Raw genomic sequence first — 17,173 nt, forward strand, 5'->3', positions numbered from 1 at the left:
TTCTCTTATTTTTCTTTAAAATTTTTACACTTAACGATGGTTAACGATGGCTCTCTGGGAGGAGGGGGAAAGACTAAGAGGGAAATCTTAAGATACACGAAAGCAAAAGATCATTAAAGAGCTCTCAAACAAATGCTTGTTAAAGAGCGGAGAACTGGCTGCTGCCAGAAGGTATTCTAGAGTCAGATTCCAGCAGGACCACTTCTTCCTTCAAAGTGTTAAACAGGTCACACCTACAAAAGGCACGGCTTCTGGTCCAAGTCCACGCCCAAACTCCGCCCCGAGCGACGCTCTACCCTCGCACATGCGCAAAAAGCAGCCGGAGGAGGTGGCTGCTGCGGCGGCGGCGGCGGCGGTAGCGGCAGGGGCAGCAACAGCGACGGATCATGGCGCTTCCTAGCACGCTGAACCGATATTTGCTACTGTTGGCGCAGGAGCACCTGGAGTTCCGGCTGCCGGTCAGTGCCGCACTTCTTCGTCGTGTTGTTTGAGAGCCGGAGGTTGCAGAGGAGGGGCGGCGCGTGCAGCCTGGGCGCGGGGCAGCGGGGTGGGCGCGGGGGCGGGGCTCCTGGGGAAGAGAATCGCGGAAAAGGGGAGGGAGAGGTCGCGCGCGTGCGCGTTCTTTCTCGCGGGTCTCCAACTTCGTTTAAGTGTTGGGCTGCCGCATCCCTAGTATTTCCAATTGTTGGGATAGTCTCCTGATTCCCTTAGTCCCCGGAGTCCTAAGGGAAACCAGGGCTCCCTTAAATCTAATCCATTTGCAGTTTCCTACATTTTGTTCTCTTTTATCTATACTGTTTTGGGATTGGCATGAATGTTGGAACTTGCAGCAGGAAGACGTGGGTTCACATCCTTCCCCTGAGCACTAGGCTTGTGGGAGAATAATAGCACCCACCTCCCCATGGTTGTTGTGAAGATCATACTATATTAATAAGTTGTGAGCCACTTCCGACCCCATTTTGGGGATTTTCTTGACAAAAATAATGGAGTCGTTTGCCATTTTCGTCTCAAGCACATTTTACAAATGAGAAACTGAGGCAAACAGAGTTAATTAGTGACTTGCCCAGAGTTACACAGCTGGTAAGTGTGTGAGGTTAAATTTGAACTCAAGTCTTCTTGACTCCAGGCCTAGCACTCTCTATTCACTGTACCTCCTAGCTGCTCTAAAACACGACAAACGCCCTGATTTCTTGATATCCCAGGTCCTTTCCAGCTCTAAATTTATGAACCTGTACCCTAGAGGCTAAGGCACTGACTGATTGTATGCATTTATTTAGTGCTTAAAGTTCTGCAGTGTTTTACATTTATGATATCATTTGAGCTTGGTAACCTGACTTCCTCATTTTACTAGCGAATAAAACTGAGATCCAGAAAGAAAGGTTCACCTGACATTTTGATAGAGCTAGAAAACCTGATTCTTCCTCATTTTACTAGTGGATGAAACTGAGGTCCAGAAAGGTTCAATTCATCTAAGATCACACAGTTCTGTAGAAGCAGAAAACTTAAGTCTTCCCATTTCCAGTATTCAAATGCCAAGCCTTCCTTTTTTTCAGTCTCTGCTCCAGTTCCTAGGATTAAGGGTCAAAGAACTTGGAAGGTCATCTATTTTGTTTCCTTCATATTATATAGATGAGGAAACTGAAGTTTTGAGAAGGAAAGTGACTTGCTCAGGGTCACATAGTAGCAGAGCCAGAATTTCCACCACATTCTTTGAGTCTAAATCCAGTACTCTTTCCACTGGGCCAAACATTGATGATACTTGTATGGTGATAAAACCCTGAATTTCTTATTGAGCTCCTAGCCAATTATGGGTAAAAGTAAGAATTGAAAGAAAGAGGGCAATGCTTGAGATATTTTGGAGATAGAATCTCAAGATAGGGATTGGTGTCTGAGCAGATGTTCAAAGAGAACCCTGAAGTTGTTAGTATGTATAATTGGGAGGAGAGCAGTACCATTGGTAAAAGAGTAGTATTTCAGGAAGAGCAGCAAACTTTGGGACAAAAAAATGGAGTTTTGTTTTAGTCCTGTTAAACTGGTGTGCTGAGATGGGAATGAATAGAATCAAGTGAGAGTTCTATAGGAAAGAAGAGTTTCAAGGACAGAATGTCAAGAGGTTCAGGGGGAACACATATTAAAGGGATAGTATGAAGAAGAAGAGTTTTTAAAGAGGCAAAGTGTATGTTGTTAGTTACCTGAAAGGCAAAGGAAGAGAGAAGACTAAAGAAGAAAGGGTGGTCAACCTTCTCACCAGAAATAGAAAGGTTAAATAGGAAGAGAACTAAGAAAAAGCTATTGGATTTACTTTTGAGGGGCAATAAGTAGAGGCAGAAGCTAAAATGTCAAAAAATTGAGAGGCAAGTGGGTAGGTGGTGGGGAAGTGGAGACAGTGAGTTTAGACTATGCTTTAAGGAAGTTTTGTGTGTGGTAAAGGCAGAAAGGACAATCAGCTCAGTGGAGCATTTATCAGCCACTGTGTGTGGGCCAGGCACTAGGTAGGTACAAGGAAACAGACAAGTAAGAAATAAGAAATTTACAGGCTAAGGAGAAAAGACATGATTCTCCTATCCAGTAAGATACAAAACAAAAACAAAACAAAACAAAACAAAAAAACTGCAGAAACAAGAGAACCTAAGGGAGAATGAACTAACAGCTCTGTGACCCAGAAAAAGCCCCAAGCAGAGGGTGGCACTTGAACTGAGTTCTGAAGCAAGCCAAGTATTGCAATGAGATGAGGAGAGAAAGGAGAGTAATCCAGGTATGGCTGACAGCTAGTGCAATGTCATGGTTGGGGGAAATGAAGTGTTTTGTATAAGATCAAGAAAACCATATAGCTAGATTATAGAGCGTGTGGTGAGGCATAATGTTTAAGAAGGCTGCAAAGCTTGGATTGCGCCAGGAAGAGGTAAGAGTCAGAATTTTAAATACTCAACAGGGGAGTTCATATTTGACAGTAGAGCTAATTTGGAACCACTGAAGCTTAAAGAGAGAGACAGAGGGACATGATTAGCCCTACACATTAGGAGAATCCCTTTCAAAGCTGTGCAGAGGGTGGTGTAGAGGAGAGAGGGACCATGAGAAGACAGCAGAGAAGAAGGGCTGAAGACTTCTGCTGGTGTGGTGACTTTGGGTATGAGAGAGCTATTGTGGAGATATGTGAGATTTGTCAGCTGTTTGGATGCATGAGGTGAGAGAGAAGAATTTCCTCAAGGTTACAAATCTGGATGATGGGAAAGATAGTGGTCTTTCCACAGTAATTGGGAAGTGGTAGAGAGATGGTTTTGAGGGGAAAGATAATGAGTTCTCCTTGGGATATATTGAGTGAAATACTTCTGGGACATATAGCAGAGAGTGTTCAATAGACACTTTGATGATGTGGAAGCCTGGGAGACAGATTAGGGCAGGATATACAGATCTGGAAGTCATCTGCATAGAGATTGGCTTTGAACCCCTGGGAACGAATGAGGTCCCCAAGTGAGAGAGTTTAGAGAAAAGAGCAGGAGGCCCATGCCTGAGTTGGGGGTTTTGTCCACAGTTCTAGAACTGTTGCTGATCCAGCGAAAGATTTTGAAAGTAGTAGTAGTAGTGGTCAGACAGGTAGGAGAGAACCAGGAGAAAGCAATGTCAAAACCCTTGGGAATAGGGTGGTAAGCAGTGTCAGGTGTGCCGAGAAGTCAGAAGAGATAAAGATTAAGGAAAGGCCATTAGAAGTGGCATTAAAAATTACCAATAATTTTGGTGATCAAATGCCAGTCCCTGTGTGAGGTTTTTTCTGTGTCACTGAGGTGCCTGTGCATTCTCCCTTAGCTTCTCTTATTTCTGCTCTGTGTTCTAATTGTACTTGTATGGGAATGTCTTTATGCTGAATGGGAGAGTTTGAGGCCAGATGGAAGACAATGAGGAGAATAAATAGGAGTTTAATTGAGAAAGGGAGGATAGATATCAGACAATAGCTATTGTTGGTGGTAGGATCTAGTGCCTCTTTAATGTTGGGGAAGACTTGGGTATGTATAGGCAACAGGGAAGGAAGTAGTGGGTAGGAAGAAAATGAAGAGAGGGGAATGGTATTGGGGATGACCTGCTGGAAAAGATGGGAGGAGATTTAAAGGGTTGTCTTTGGAGAAGAGAAGAGCTGCAAATGAAAGACTAAAACAAAGGAGAGGGTGGTGGGGGTCTTCAGAGAGGTCAGAGGAAATATTAATCTAGAGATTATATATGAATTTTACTTATAGTAAACAGATCAGGCCTGGAGTCAGGAAGACCTGAGTTCAAATTTGGCATCAGATACTAGCTGTGTGACTCTAGGCAAGTCATTTAACTCAGTTTCCTCATTTACAAAATGAGTTGGAGAAGGAAATGGCAAACCACTCCAGTATCTTTGTTAAGAAAACCCCAAAAGGTGTCTTGAAGAGTTGGACATGACTGAACAGCAACAACAGCGGGTTTTACTCATAGTAACACTATTCATAGAGCCAGATATTCATTTCTTATAGTCTCTCTTGTTTCCTGGAAAAATTACTGCCATGTATGTGAAGATGAGTTGAAAACACCATTCATTACTTTTAAGTCATCTAGTTTCCAACCTGGGATCTCATTCAAGAATATTACAATCAAGGCTTCTTTGGGTGCTATTATTCTCACTTCATCAGCACTGGAGAGGCAGTTAGGCATGATGGATACAAGGCTGAATGTGGAGACACAAAAATCTTGGGTTTTAATCCTACCCAAGACATCTACAAGACTTATGATCATGGGCACATTTCTCTCTTTAAAGCTCAAGGCAATTTGTGTAGATAGTTCCCTAATACTATAAATTATAATTGGGTTGTGATCTGGGTCAGGGGAGTACATTTTCACCATGGGACATCCTGCTCTAATAATGTCATAGGTGTTTGACTTACTGATGTGTATCCAAAGAAGTGGGTAGTTGACCTACAAGGTACATGTAGTAAGCACTGGATATACATTATGGCTCATATATATACATATTTCAAAAAGAAAACATGCCTCCTCATAATCCAATTTGAGTCTATGAGGCTTATGATTCCTCATTAGGGAATTAGCAAATGGCCTTATGGTGCGGGAAAAGTAGTATTGAATTTGGTGTTAGAGGATCTGTGTTTTAATCCCAGCTTTTCAGCTTCTTCATGGAAAAATTAACATTTACATTGGGCTTTAAGGAATGGGCAAGAATTCTGTAAGTGTACTGGGCAGAGGGAGGGGCTATTCTAGGTATAGGGAATAGCAAAAGGACATCTAAGGATGGAGGGAAGCATTTGTTTGGGTATTCCATTTTTGCTAGAATGTAGAAATGTGAAAGATAAGAATGTTAGGGTGCATCTGATTAGAGAGGGCCTTGAATGCCAGGTAAAAGTATTGGAATAGGGGCTGAAGGAGAGGAAAGAATCAAGGATGAGGCTTTGAACATGAGTGACTTGGAAGGGCAGGTGTAGGAGGGACAGGTTTGGGAGAGAAGAGTATTTTCATTTCTTAGAATTTTCATCAGTCCAATTTAAAATTCATTTCAATGGACATTTACAAGGGATATTCCTTTTCTCAATTTATAGAAGATGTTTACTGAGACTCTATATCTAATCAATTGCCAAATCTCATTGGTTTTATTTCTGTCATCACTCATCAATGATTTTTTTTTAATAAAGCTAACCCAGCCACTGCCCTAGTTTAGATCCTGATCATCACTTGTGTGGATTATCTTAATGGCCTTCTAATCAGTCCCTTTGCCTCCTGTCTCTACTTTTCAGTCTCTCCCCTACACATAGACCAGAATTATCTCCTTTAGGGATAAATCTGGTCACTAGACTCCCCTTCTTTTTTTTTTAAACATTATTTTATTTGGTGATTTTCATACATTGTTCATTGGAAACAGATCATTTTCTTTTCCTCCCCCCCCAGCACCCCCTCACCCCTTCCCTAGCCGAGGCGCGATTCTTCTGGGTATCACATGTGTCCTTGCTCTGAACCCATTTCTTTGTTGTTGGTATTTGCATTAGGGCGCTCATTTAGCGTCTCTCCTCCATCATGTCCCCTCAACCTCTGTAGTCAAGCAGTTGCTTTTCATCGGTGTTTTTACAACCTCAGTTTGTCCTCTGCTTGAGGATAGTTTTTTTTTCTCTCGTAGATCTCTGCAGGTTGTTCAGGGACATTGTAAAGCCATTACTGGAGAAGTCCATTATGTTCTCTTGTACCACAATGTGTCAGTCTCTGTGTACAATGTTCTCTTGGTTCTGCTCCTCTCACTCTGCATCACTTCCTGGAGGTTGTTCCAGTCTCCATGGAATTCCTCCACTTTATTATTCCTTTTAGCACAATAGTATTCCATCACCAACATATACCACAATTTGTTCAACCATTCTCCAATTGAAGGGCATCCCCTCATTTTCCAATTTTTGGCTACCACAAAGAGCGCAGCTATGAATATTCTTGCACAAGTCTTTTTCCTTATTATCTCTTTGGGGTACAAACCCAGCAGTGCTATGGCTGGATCAAAGGGCAGACAGTCTTTTATTGCCCTTTGGGCATAGTTCCAAATTGCCCTCCAGAATGGTTGGATCAATTCACAACTCCACCAGCAATGCATTAATGTCCCTACTTTGCCACATCCCCTCCAGCATTCATTACTTTCCTTTGCTGTCATGTTGTCACATGTCACATCTGCTAGGTGTGAGGTGATACCTCAAAGTTGTTTTGATTTGCATCTCTCTGATTATAAGAGATCTAGAACACTTTTTCATGTGCTTATTAATAGTCTTGATTTCTTTAACTGAAAATTGCCTATTCATGTCCCTTGCCCATTTTTCAATTGGAGAATGGCTTGATTTTTTGTACAACTGGTTTAGCTCTTTATAGATTTGAGTAATTAGACCTTTGTCAGAGGTTTTTGTTATGAAGATTGTTTCCCAATTTGTTGCTTTCCTTCTAATTTTAGTTACATTGGTTTTGTTTGTACAAAAACTTTTTAATTTGATGTAGTCAAAATTATTTATTTTGCATTTTGTGACTTTTTCTAAGTCTTGCTTGGTTTTAAAATCTTTCCCTTCTCAAAGTTCTGACATGTATACTATTCTGTGTTCACCTAATTTAATTATAGTTTCCTTCTTTATATTCAAGTCATTTGTCCATTCTGAGTTTATCTTGGTGTAGGATGTGAGGTAGACTCCCCTTCTTAAAAAAAAATATCTATAATAAGTCCTTAATCACTCTAGAATAAAATGCAGATCCATCAGTATTGCATTTAAAGCAGGTCACATTCTGGTTCTTAGAAGAAATACATATTAGATGCAATTTATTCTGACAAAAGCAAAGATTTAACTGAACATTTCCAAAAAATATGACATATTCCTATTAAAAAAAACACTTAAAAAATCTTTGAATGACCCAATCTCCGAATGTAAACAAGTAACAGATGAAGTCCAAAAGGGGTAAAAATTCCTTGCTAAGATTAATTTTAAAGTGAATTCTGTTGAACATTTAAATATATCTATCTATCTATCTACCTATCTCTATATGTATGTATGTATGTATATATGTATGTATGTATGTATCTATCTATCTATCTCCTTGTTGCCTAAAGTAGTCAAAAAGCATTTATTAAGCTCTTAATTACTGATGCCAAGCACTGTGCTATGAAGGGTAAAATTTAGAGTTGAGACTGAATATGTTTTTTAGTTAGTCGCCAGGGATTTAAATTCTAAATCCCAATGAAATACTCAAGTCAGAATGGAATTTTATGGTGATTTATTTACAATAGAAGGAAGAAATTAAGAATGAGGGAGAGAGAGGGAAAAGGGAAGATCTGCTTTAGTCTGGTCTGAGCCAGGGCGAGTTCAGAGGCCTCAGCCAAGGGGCCTTGCCAGAAGCTGTTACCTCCAGAAAAAGCCAAGGAAAAGGGGAGTCAGCCTTATCACTCACTATGTGATCATCTAAGGCAAGCAGTCGCAGGTCTCATGTTCCTCCAAGTCAAGTTTCACTGCCCAAAGTCCCTCTCACAGGAAGTGATGTGAAATATAAAGGCAGTGCTTTACATTACTTCCTGTGTCTCACATATACCAATGGTGGCTTAAACTTGGCTTTGGACAGCCCAAGGGGTCAGTCAGTTGTTTCTGATTTGTCACTTGCTAGCACACATAGGTCATAGATCTTCCTCCCCCATACTTAATCCTTAAGTGGGATGTATACATTCCTGGTTGCTAGAATTCTAAAGACTAAACAGGGTGGAGTAAATCTAAAATTCACAGTGCTAAATAATCAGGAGCTTACATTCTTTATTATTATTATTTTAAAAATTTTAAATCCTTCCCTTCCTGCTTAAAATCAATACTGTGTATTGGTTCCAAAGCAGAATAAGGAAAAAGGGCTAGCAATGGGGGTGAAGTGACTTGCCTGGGATCACACAGCTAGGAAGTATCTGGGGTCAGATTTGAACTCAGGACCTCCCATCTCTAGGCCTGGCTCTCTATCCCCTGAGCCACCCAGCTACCCCCAGAATACTTATATTCCAATAGTGGGAGTTATATCTGGGAGAGTGGGAGGAGTGTTCTGGCTTTGGAAGGAAATGATTGCTTGACAAGTCCTTTGGCGCTGGGCAGTGTCCGGTAATAACTGTGCTTAGAGCTGGAGTTGGAGGTGGGACCAGGGAGTGAGAGCATGGCAGCTGTGGGACCTGGGAGTGCCTGGGATGGGGCAGGTGGGTCTGGGCCTGGGAAGGAGAACACTTATTAATCAGAGGCCCCCAGGGGGTCAGTGGAGTTCCCAATCTGGGAAAGTGGGTTGCCTAACTAATATTAATTGATAATAAAAATCATTATCTAACTTAATTCATCAGAATTGTTTCATGTTCCCCCACCCCCTTTCTTGTACTCTGTACCAGAATGACCTGCTTGCCATTTCCTGGATGGGGCGTCTGGCCTTTCCCTTGTCTTCTCACCTTTGCTGCCTAAGATCCTTAGCTTTCTGAAAGGCCCAGCTCAGTCACCATCTCCTACAGAAAACCTTGCCTGGTCTTCCTCTTATCCATGGTTCATTTTCCCTTCCTCATCTCACCTTTGATCAACTTATGTTGAATTTCCTAGTAGAATTTGGGCCAGGACCTGTTGCTTTTTTTGTTTTTATATCTCTAGCAGAGTGTTTTCCACATACATAACAGGTGCTTAAAAAATGCTCCAGACGTTAACATCAAAAAAAAATGAGCATTTCTATATATGTAGTAGAACAGAAAAAGGGATGATACCAAAAACTTCAAGTCTTTCATATGCATGGCGTATTTTTCTTTTAACATTGATAATAAATTCAGTGGGTACCTTTTGGGTTTGTTCCCCTTCCCTCTTACTCCTTTGGCCTTTTCTTCTGTCAGCTCTATTTTTAAAGACTGAATTTCTCCTTTTCCCCCCAAGAATCTCCCAGGCTACTCCCAGGCCCAGTCTCCCTCCCTCACTGAGATGGGCCAATATCTCTGATGTGAGTCTGTCTGCTTCTCCTTAGGCACAGGTCTACCTTCTCTGTGCCACCCCTTCTCTCCTAATCCCGAAGAATGTGAGGCTCCCCCAACCCGTGAGAAGCCTCAAGGTAGGAAGATAGAAAAAGGATAGAAGTTTTGGATACCCCGAAGGGTGTGGTGGAGCCAAGTTATAGATATGAGGTGGCAGAAATGAGTCAGAAACCAGGCCTTGTTGATTATAATAGGGCCACAGCAGAACCCCGATCTTAGGATGTCGCAGCGGTATGATCCATCCTGAGATCCACAATTAATACCACACAGGTTGGAGACATAATAGAGAAAAGAGAGTGCCTGGCCAAAAGCCAGGACCCAGGTGAGAGAGATAGAGGAGGAAAGGAATTAAAGATGGAGCTTGGCCAGAAGGACAGACATCAGTGAGAGCTGAGATCCAAGAGAGGAAGAGGGGAAGAGAAGGCGGAGCTTGCCATGGCCCTGTATTTAATCTCTTTGATATGCAAATATACACAATACATAGGGATGATTATCATTGGTTAATGACAAGGTATAGGTGTGGTTTCTCTTAGCCAGGTGAACACAAAGAAACCTGTTTTCCCGCCTAACCCGAGGGAAACTGGGGTCAAGGGTCAGAGGTTTTCCCAGCCATGGGCAAGACTGAGCATGCTCAAGACTGAGCATGCTCTCTTCTAAGACAATCTTTACATTCTGTTTCCCTTGTCCCCAGATAGGTGTGGACTGCTACAGAATGGATCCTGAGCTCAGTGCAGATCCTCTGAGGAGGGAGCCTGCTGTGGCTCAGAACTCTGAGCTCTCAGGCCAGGTCAGCCTCGGTGTGCCCTGTGGCAGGGATCCCAGGCCTGACCCTGCTCGGTGGCTCTTCTGCACACTGAAAAGAAGGAGCCCAGGCTTCTCCCTCATCTCTCCCCTGCAGGCAGGCCAATATCACCCCACAAATGGCCCCTGGCTATTATTATTGTTATAATTTATATATACACACATATATATTATGTTGTAAGTGAAATCATCTTGACTGCATACTTTTTTTTTCAGTGACATAGCAGTCCTGAAGTAGGAGTGAAGAATTGAGTGGGGTTGGGGTTTCCTTAGGTTAAGCAGTTTGCCCAATCATTACATTATTTCTCATTACTTTTGTTTTCTCTGTATCTAATTTCATTGTTATTGGGTATTCCTGATCATATTCCTGATCATCCTTTTTCTAATGCTGATCAGCGATCTCTCTACAATTTGTAGTATTAATAAGCTGCCTGGGTCACTGAGACATGAAAACCTCATCTCTGGTAACTTAACCAGTCTGTCTCAAAGGTGGGACTTGAACCTGATCTTTCTGACTCCAAAGGCTGTTCTATCAGTGTGCCATACTACATCTTACCGCGTTCCATCCATCTTGGTATTTCTCATTTTTATTGTTGTACCACGGATAATATTTTGCCATGTATATCGAAATTTTCTGGTTGTAGTTTTAGAGAAAAACCATTGAACTTTGTCATCTGTAGTAGTAGTAGTAATTGAAATTGTACCAAGTTCAATATGAAGGGTAAGTTGAATATCTCCTATAATTCTCTCAATAGGAAATAAAGTCTTTACTTTCGCTTTTTGGAGGTCGATTCAGCAACCATCAGGAAATTCATGGAAAAGTAAGTTCAGAGTTTGCTTTCTTGAGAGCACTAAATTTGTATTTGTGAGAATATTTTTTATAAGTTTAGGTGTTATCAGATAAAGCATATTTTGAAAAAGCATCATCTAGTTTTGACATGTCATCTAAACACTCCCTTGAGAAGTAGCATGATATAGTGAATGGAATGTTCCATTTGGAGTCAGGGACACCTGATTTTCAAATGGTGCCTTAAAATATAATTTTGAGTACAGACTAGGGGTTCTTAAGCTCTTTTCTTGTGTCCTGGATGCCTTTGGGAATCTAGTGAAACCTATGAACCCCTTTTCAGAATATTGTTTTTAAATTCATAAAATATGTAGAGTCACCAAGGAAATTAATTATATCAAAATACACTTATCAAAATGTTAAAATAAATCATGGGCTTTAGATTAAGAACCCTTTTCAAAGACCCTCTAAAATAATGGCTTCTCTTTTTGCTCCTAGATTTATTTTCACTTAATTTTCCATATTTTTAGAAGATTTTTTAAAAATTCCTGCACAGTGTCTTTCTATTGAAGATAATTTTATCTTCTCTTGATTAACTATGATTGTTAATTACTGCAATATAGACCTTTTGGCAAATTAATTTTAAATTCACAGTATGCCATTATTCAAGAAAGTAAAGTAATAAATTTTATTTTATACTTAATGACTTAGAGTTTTATTTCAACATTTCATGAATCCTTAATTTGTAAGGACTTCCTGTATTAATGCACATTACAGATTTTATATGCTTTTGCCAACAACATTAATATTTTTCCATTGTCAATGGCAGTGGCTGAGGCCAGTCTTTGTGAACTTAACTAGGATGGTCTTCCAATGACTGAAGTATAGTCTTATCACACAGTCCACTCTAATAGCTTTTTCCAAGTTGGTAAGACTTGCCAGAGTATGTATATGTGTATATATATATGTATATATATATATAATGCTGGCATATCTTTCTGTAACCCAGGGCCAACTCCCCACCTCAGTGAAGAAATGGGGTGGGGTATTACTGGAAGGTCAATGCTTTAAAGGAAATGAAATGTAGCAAAGTCAAAAGTAAAATTTTAAGGATTAGAAAATGACAAATAACATGTTATCTAAATACTCCCCTGAGAAGTAGCATGCTGTAGTAAATGGAATGCTTCATTTGGAGTCAGGGACACTTGATTTTCAAATTGTGCCCTAAAAACTGGCTTATGTGACCTTGACAAGACTTGAGCTCTCTGAGCAACTGATTTCTCATCTATAGAATGGGAGTCATATATGCTGCTGTGAGGCTTAAATAATATGGCATATATACAATGCTTTGCAAACAATAATAAATGGCACTTCTTATTAATATCTTGACTACTATATAACTCAATTTATTGTTAGGTCAGCTAAGTGATACAGTAAGTGGATAGAATGCTTGCCCTGGAGACAGGAAGACTCATCTTCCAGAGTTCAAATCCAGCCTCTGATACTTGCTAACTCTGTCATCCTGGGAAAGTCACTTAACCCTTTTTGCCTCAGTTTCTTCATCTATAAAAAATGAGCTGGAGAAGGAAATGGCAAACCACTTAGTATCTTTGTCAAGAAAACCCCAAATGGGGTCACAAAGAGTCTTGAAATTATTACACAATAACCGTATTAACTTAATTACCCTATAGAATAACTCAAGAAGCAAATTATATTCCAGGGTACTGTTGACAGTTCACTCTTTAAAAAACAGATGCTTCTGTATAAAGAGTGTATGAGAAAGAATCCTATGAAATGATCATTTATGTTATTTGGGCTGGTTTGCTAATGCTGCCCAGTGATGTTCAGCTGGTCATTGTAGAAAGGTCAGATCTGGGTGTTGGTTGTTTTGCTTATATAAACCTTGAAGTAGACTTTTGTGTTTTCTTCATAAAAGTGGCAAATGAGAATTTCTCTCCATCTTCTTCAGTACCAAAACTTTGAGCCATGTAGGAACAAATTATCTTACTGCTTTTATTGTTTCTGTTTCAGTCTCCATTTTGGATTCTTAGCATTCCTTCAGAAGATATTGCCAGGAATTTAATGAAACGGACAGTATGTGCAAAGTAAGAACCACTCTGAAAGGGTGTAATTTTCTCTTATTTGTGCACCCACCTACTATGTCTTCTGGGTAATTACAGGCCAAAAAAGCCCTGCTTTTTTGCTACAGCGCTTTCCTGGAAACCAAGTCTGAAAGCAGAAAGAAGAAATAGATATTTTTATTCCATAGGCTGTATGAATAGCAGCTACCTGCTGTCATTACTAGATGGTGCTTCTGCATGAGAAAGGCCCGTTTCCATGGGATGGGAAGGGATGTCTGCAGAAGCTGGAGTCAGACCCTGAAGCTGGTAAATGAATGGATGAAGTTGGTGAAAAGTGAAATTCTGCTGGATGAACACATCAGCAAAGTACAAGGCAGGGGAAAACTATGCCTGAACATAGTTATTCTGCCAACTGTCTTTGTTAGTGAAATGAGTTCCTGAGTGAAAGCTAATTCTTTGTTCATAAGAATTTTCAGTAGTAAAATGCTCAGCAAGCCAGTGTCTATTGTCTTACCATTCATTAACAGTGTAGTGGCATAATTGCCTGTACAACTGATCCAAATGCCATTTTATTATTGACATATTGTTTTGCTAAATAGGTAAGGAGTATCTTTAGTTTTGAAAATGTACACACACAGAATTAATAAGCTTAATAATAGCAATAATGTTTAATAGACTGCATTTTTCTGAAGTCAGAGTATCACATTGCCTTTTAAAACTTGAACATTTTGTGGCATTCTTGAGGTTTTGGAGGGAATATTTCAGCAAATTGCTCAAAAATCTTTTGTCTAGGATTGTATTATTTAGCATTGCAATGTGAATGTATCTTTTGTAGCCTCTGTCTAACTTTAACTTTGGCGAATTTCTCATATATGTGATGTCATAGACATTTGCTTTTTAAGCCTTAAAGTGATGTCTCTGTTTCCTTTTTGGTCTCTGTTGCGCTCTCTCTCTCTCTCTCTCTCTCTCTCTCTCTCTCTCTCTCTCTCTCTCTCTCTCTCTCTCTCTCTCTCTCTCTCTTGCTTTCTCTCTCTCTTGCTTTCTCTCTCTCTTGCTTTCTCTCTCTCTCTTTCTCTCTCTCTCTCTTGCTTTCTCTCTCTCTCTCTCTTTCTCTTTCTCTCTCTCTCTCTTGCTTTCTCTCTCTCTCTTTCTCTTGCTTTCTCTCTCTCTCTCTCTTGCTTTCTCTCTCTCTCTCTCTCTCTCTTTCTCTCTCTTGTTTTCTCTCTCTCTCTCTCTTTCTCTTGCTTTCTCTCTCTCTCTCTCTCTCTCTGTGTCCTCACACACACACACACACACACCTCATACACACTATTATTTTTGTTATTGTGTGTGATTGTTGATATTGATGAATAGTACGTATAGTCAAAGTTCTAGAACCACCAAAGCTAATCTTTTCAACTTGTTTAAACAAGTTTTCCTAGCCATTTGGGTTTAATATGTTACATTATTATGGATTGTTTCTCTGAAAACTTACTTTGTAAGTTATCATTATCTAAATATAAAATGTTCAAAGCCATATGATCTATTAGGTATGATTATATCTATTCTGAGGCTGAGAATTCTTAGGTCTTAAAGTTCTTAACTTGTATATATTGGAACTGTGAATAGGTAATGAATGGTATGATTGAATGTGCATCTATAGTTGCAGATTTGCCATCTTCCTTTATATATTTTTCTGTGGTGGATTTGGAATTCAGGTAATGGATTCTAAAACCATTTTTCTCTGTTAGCCATATTTCATATACTGCTACCATCAATCACATGTTTTATATCTGTATTTTTGACATTGTAACTATGTAAAGTAATAAGTCTATTATTTGGCAACTTTGAGGAATAAAATGTTTTGCATGAATGATTCATTAAAATTGCCAGATGAGTAAGATGTTATTGTCTAGCCCCTTCCTCAACAAGCTCAATAGAAGAGTGAACTACTAGTTTTATAAATGTGCTTTTGTATATGTAATCATTTTCCCCCTTAACATCCAAATTTTTTATTATACCTTTTTAGAAAATGACAAAATTTTGAAAATAAATGATATACTTTTCTATATTTGTAAAGAGCTTAAATAACATAGTTTGCCCCCTTCTTAATGATTCAGGGTTTTCATCATGATCATTAGTAATCATATAGGGATTATGGAGGTGTGTAAGACTATTTGTTAAATGATCCTACACTGGATAAACTTAGATAAGAATTCTTTGATTCTTTTGTCAGCTGTGCATATTTTTTCTCTCCTCTGTTGCTGTCACTTTTTTCTTGCTACTTTTCTATAACTGTATTTGGTTACCCACCTTTCCTTTCTTCCATGTCAATTTGTGGTAGCTGCAAAAATCAGAAAACCAAACTTCTTAGAAAAGTGTATACAACTTAAAAGTTAAACTCTAAATGGTGGTCCAAAAGTTCTTTTGCAAGTAAAGCAAATAAAATTTGGTGCGTGGAGTTAGTAATATGTTTTTTTCATCATTATTTATAGATTTTAGAGAAGGGATGGATCTTAGAGATCATCTTGTCCAACTCTTTTGTTTTAAAGGTGAGGAAAGGCAGGTCTGGAGAGGTTGAACACTGCCCAGAGATTGCCCAGAAAAATCTACTTTCTGTCTCAGTGAAATTCGATATACTCAAGGTTAGCATATAAGTGAGGAGTTAATTTCTATCTCCTTCTGCAGTAAGTTGTGTGGAAGAACAGGCACTTATATTAAAAAATGTTTTGTTGCATATATATGCAAGGATGAAATAATTTAAAGGTAAAGGAATAGATTTTGGTGTATGTTCAATTCTATTTTTTATTTTTTAAAAATCTTACCTTTTATCTTAGAATCTGTACTTTATATTGGTTCCAAGGCAGAAGAGTGGTAAGGTCTAGGCAATGGAGGTTAATTGACTTGCCCAGGGTCCCACAGCTAGGAAGTGTCTGAGGTTGGATCTGAACCCAGGACCTCCCATTTCTAGGGCTGGCTCTCAATCCACTGAGCCACATAGCTGCCCTCTTGATTCTATTTTGCATTTACTCCTAACATTTTTTTTTTGAGTAGGAAGATTTTTTTAAAATGTCAAAACATTTTGTAAACTTCTCAAATAGTTTACTGTTTGTATCTACTCAGTGAAAAAAAAAATGTGAGAAAATGGATACTTGGTATACATGTAGGTTCTTGCTACTCTATAGCTCAAAAGATTAGCAGCCGCTGGTTTTAGGCTTTTTATAGCACTGTTTAGAAGTTACAGTTTACTTAGGAGTTAGAACCTCCTAATACCACAGACAGTGAAACACTGCCCTGAAATTGCTTTTTCTTTTTCAGTTAATTCACATTTTAGTTGCTGTTCAGATAATTGAACTTTGTAATCAAATGACAAACCTTTTAGTTGATTACCTTTTGCTAGTAAGGTTGAAATCCTTTTTCCATTTTAAACTGGATTAACTTTCCTATGGGCCTTTTGAAGACCAATCCTTCTTAAACGTTTTAGTCACAAAAAAGAAAAGTTTTAGTCATAAAGTTTTAAAAATAAGTGATAGCTTGCTATTGATTTTCTTTGTTAAAGTGGTTGGACCTATCTATACCATTTAGTAAATACAAGTTATATCCAAATGCAGTGATTTTAAGACTCATTTGTGAAAAAATCATCCTGAATAAGGAAAAAGACAGTCTAGAGAAGCCTAAGTGTTTCACGCTGTCAAATTTCCTTATTGAATTCTTAATGATTTTGACTACTACTATGCAGAAGAACTATACAAATGTGAGAGATTACTGTTACTATTAAAGAGGGAGTCCACTGTAGTAAAAAAGGCAGGACACTTAGTCAGGAAACTGGGATATGGGTCTCTTGTTGATACCTACTCACTGTGTGACCATAGGCATGGCAGTTAACCCATTCTGGCCTTCATTTTTCTCATTTGTAAATATTGATAATAATACATGTTTTGCCATATTCCCAGGATTGTTCTAGAGCTCCTAAGAGCATAGATTTAAAACTATAAGAGACCTTTGAAGCCATGTGGTCTAAAC

The 17,173-nt window shown here is 39.2% G+C and overlaps 1 protein-coding gene across 4 annotated transcripts in view; it reads left to right on the plus strand.

The window, feature by feature from the left end:
• Positions 1-289: 289 nt before the first annotated feature.
• Positions 290-17,173, plus strand: part of TRMT11 (tRNA methyltransferase 11 homolog) — a 69,573-nt gene continuing 52,689 nt past the window's right edge. For 2 of the 4 annotated variants that reach the window (XR_462943.3, XR_462944.3), the window contains exons 1-3: positions 302-458; positions 11,059-11,124; positions 13,122-13,195. Coding sequence is in view for 1 of the 4 variants with exons in the window: in XM_001380143.4 (XP_001380180.2) it covers positions 387-458; positions 11,059-11,124; positions 13,122-13,195 (212 nt within the window). In the remaining 3 variants the exon portion in view is untranslated. Of the gene's footprint in view, positions 459-11,058; positions 11,125-13,121; positions 13,196-17,173 lie in introns of all 4 variants that reach the window. The other 2 variants (XM_001380143.4, XM_056818730.1) reach the window with 2 other exon arrangements.

Source organism: Monodelphis domestica, chromosome 2, assembly GCF_027887165.1.
Source record: "Monodelphis domestica isolate mMonDom1 chromosome 2, mMonDom1.pri, whole genome shotgun sequence".
Classification (NCBI taxonomy): domain Eukaryota; kingdom Metazoa; phylum Chordata; class Mammalia; order Didelphimorphia; family Didelphidae; genus Monodelphis; species Monodelphis domestica.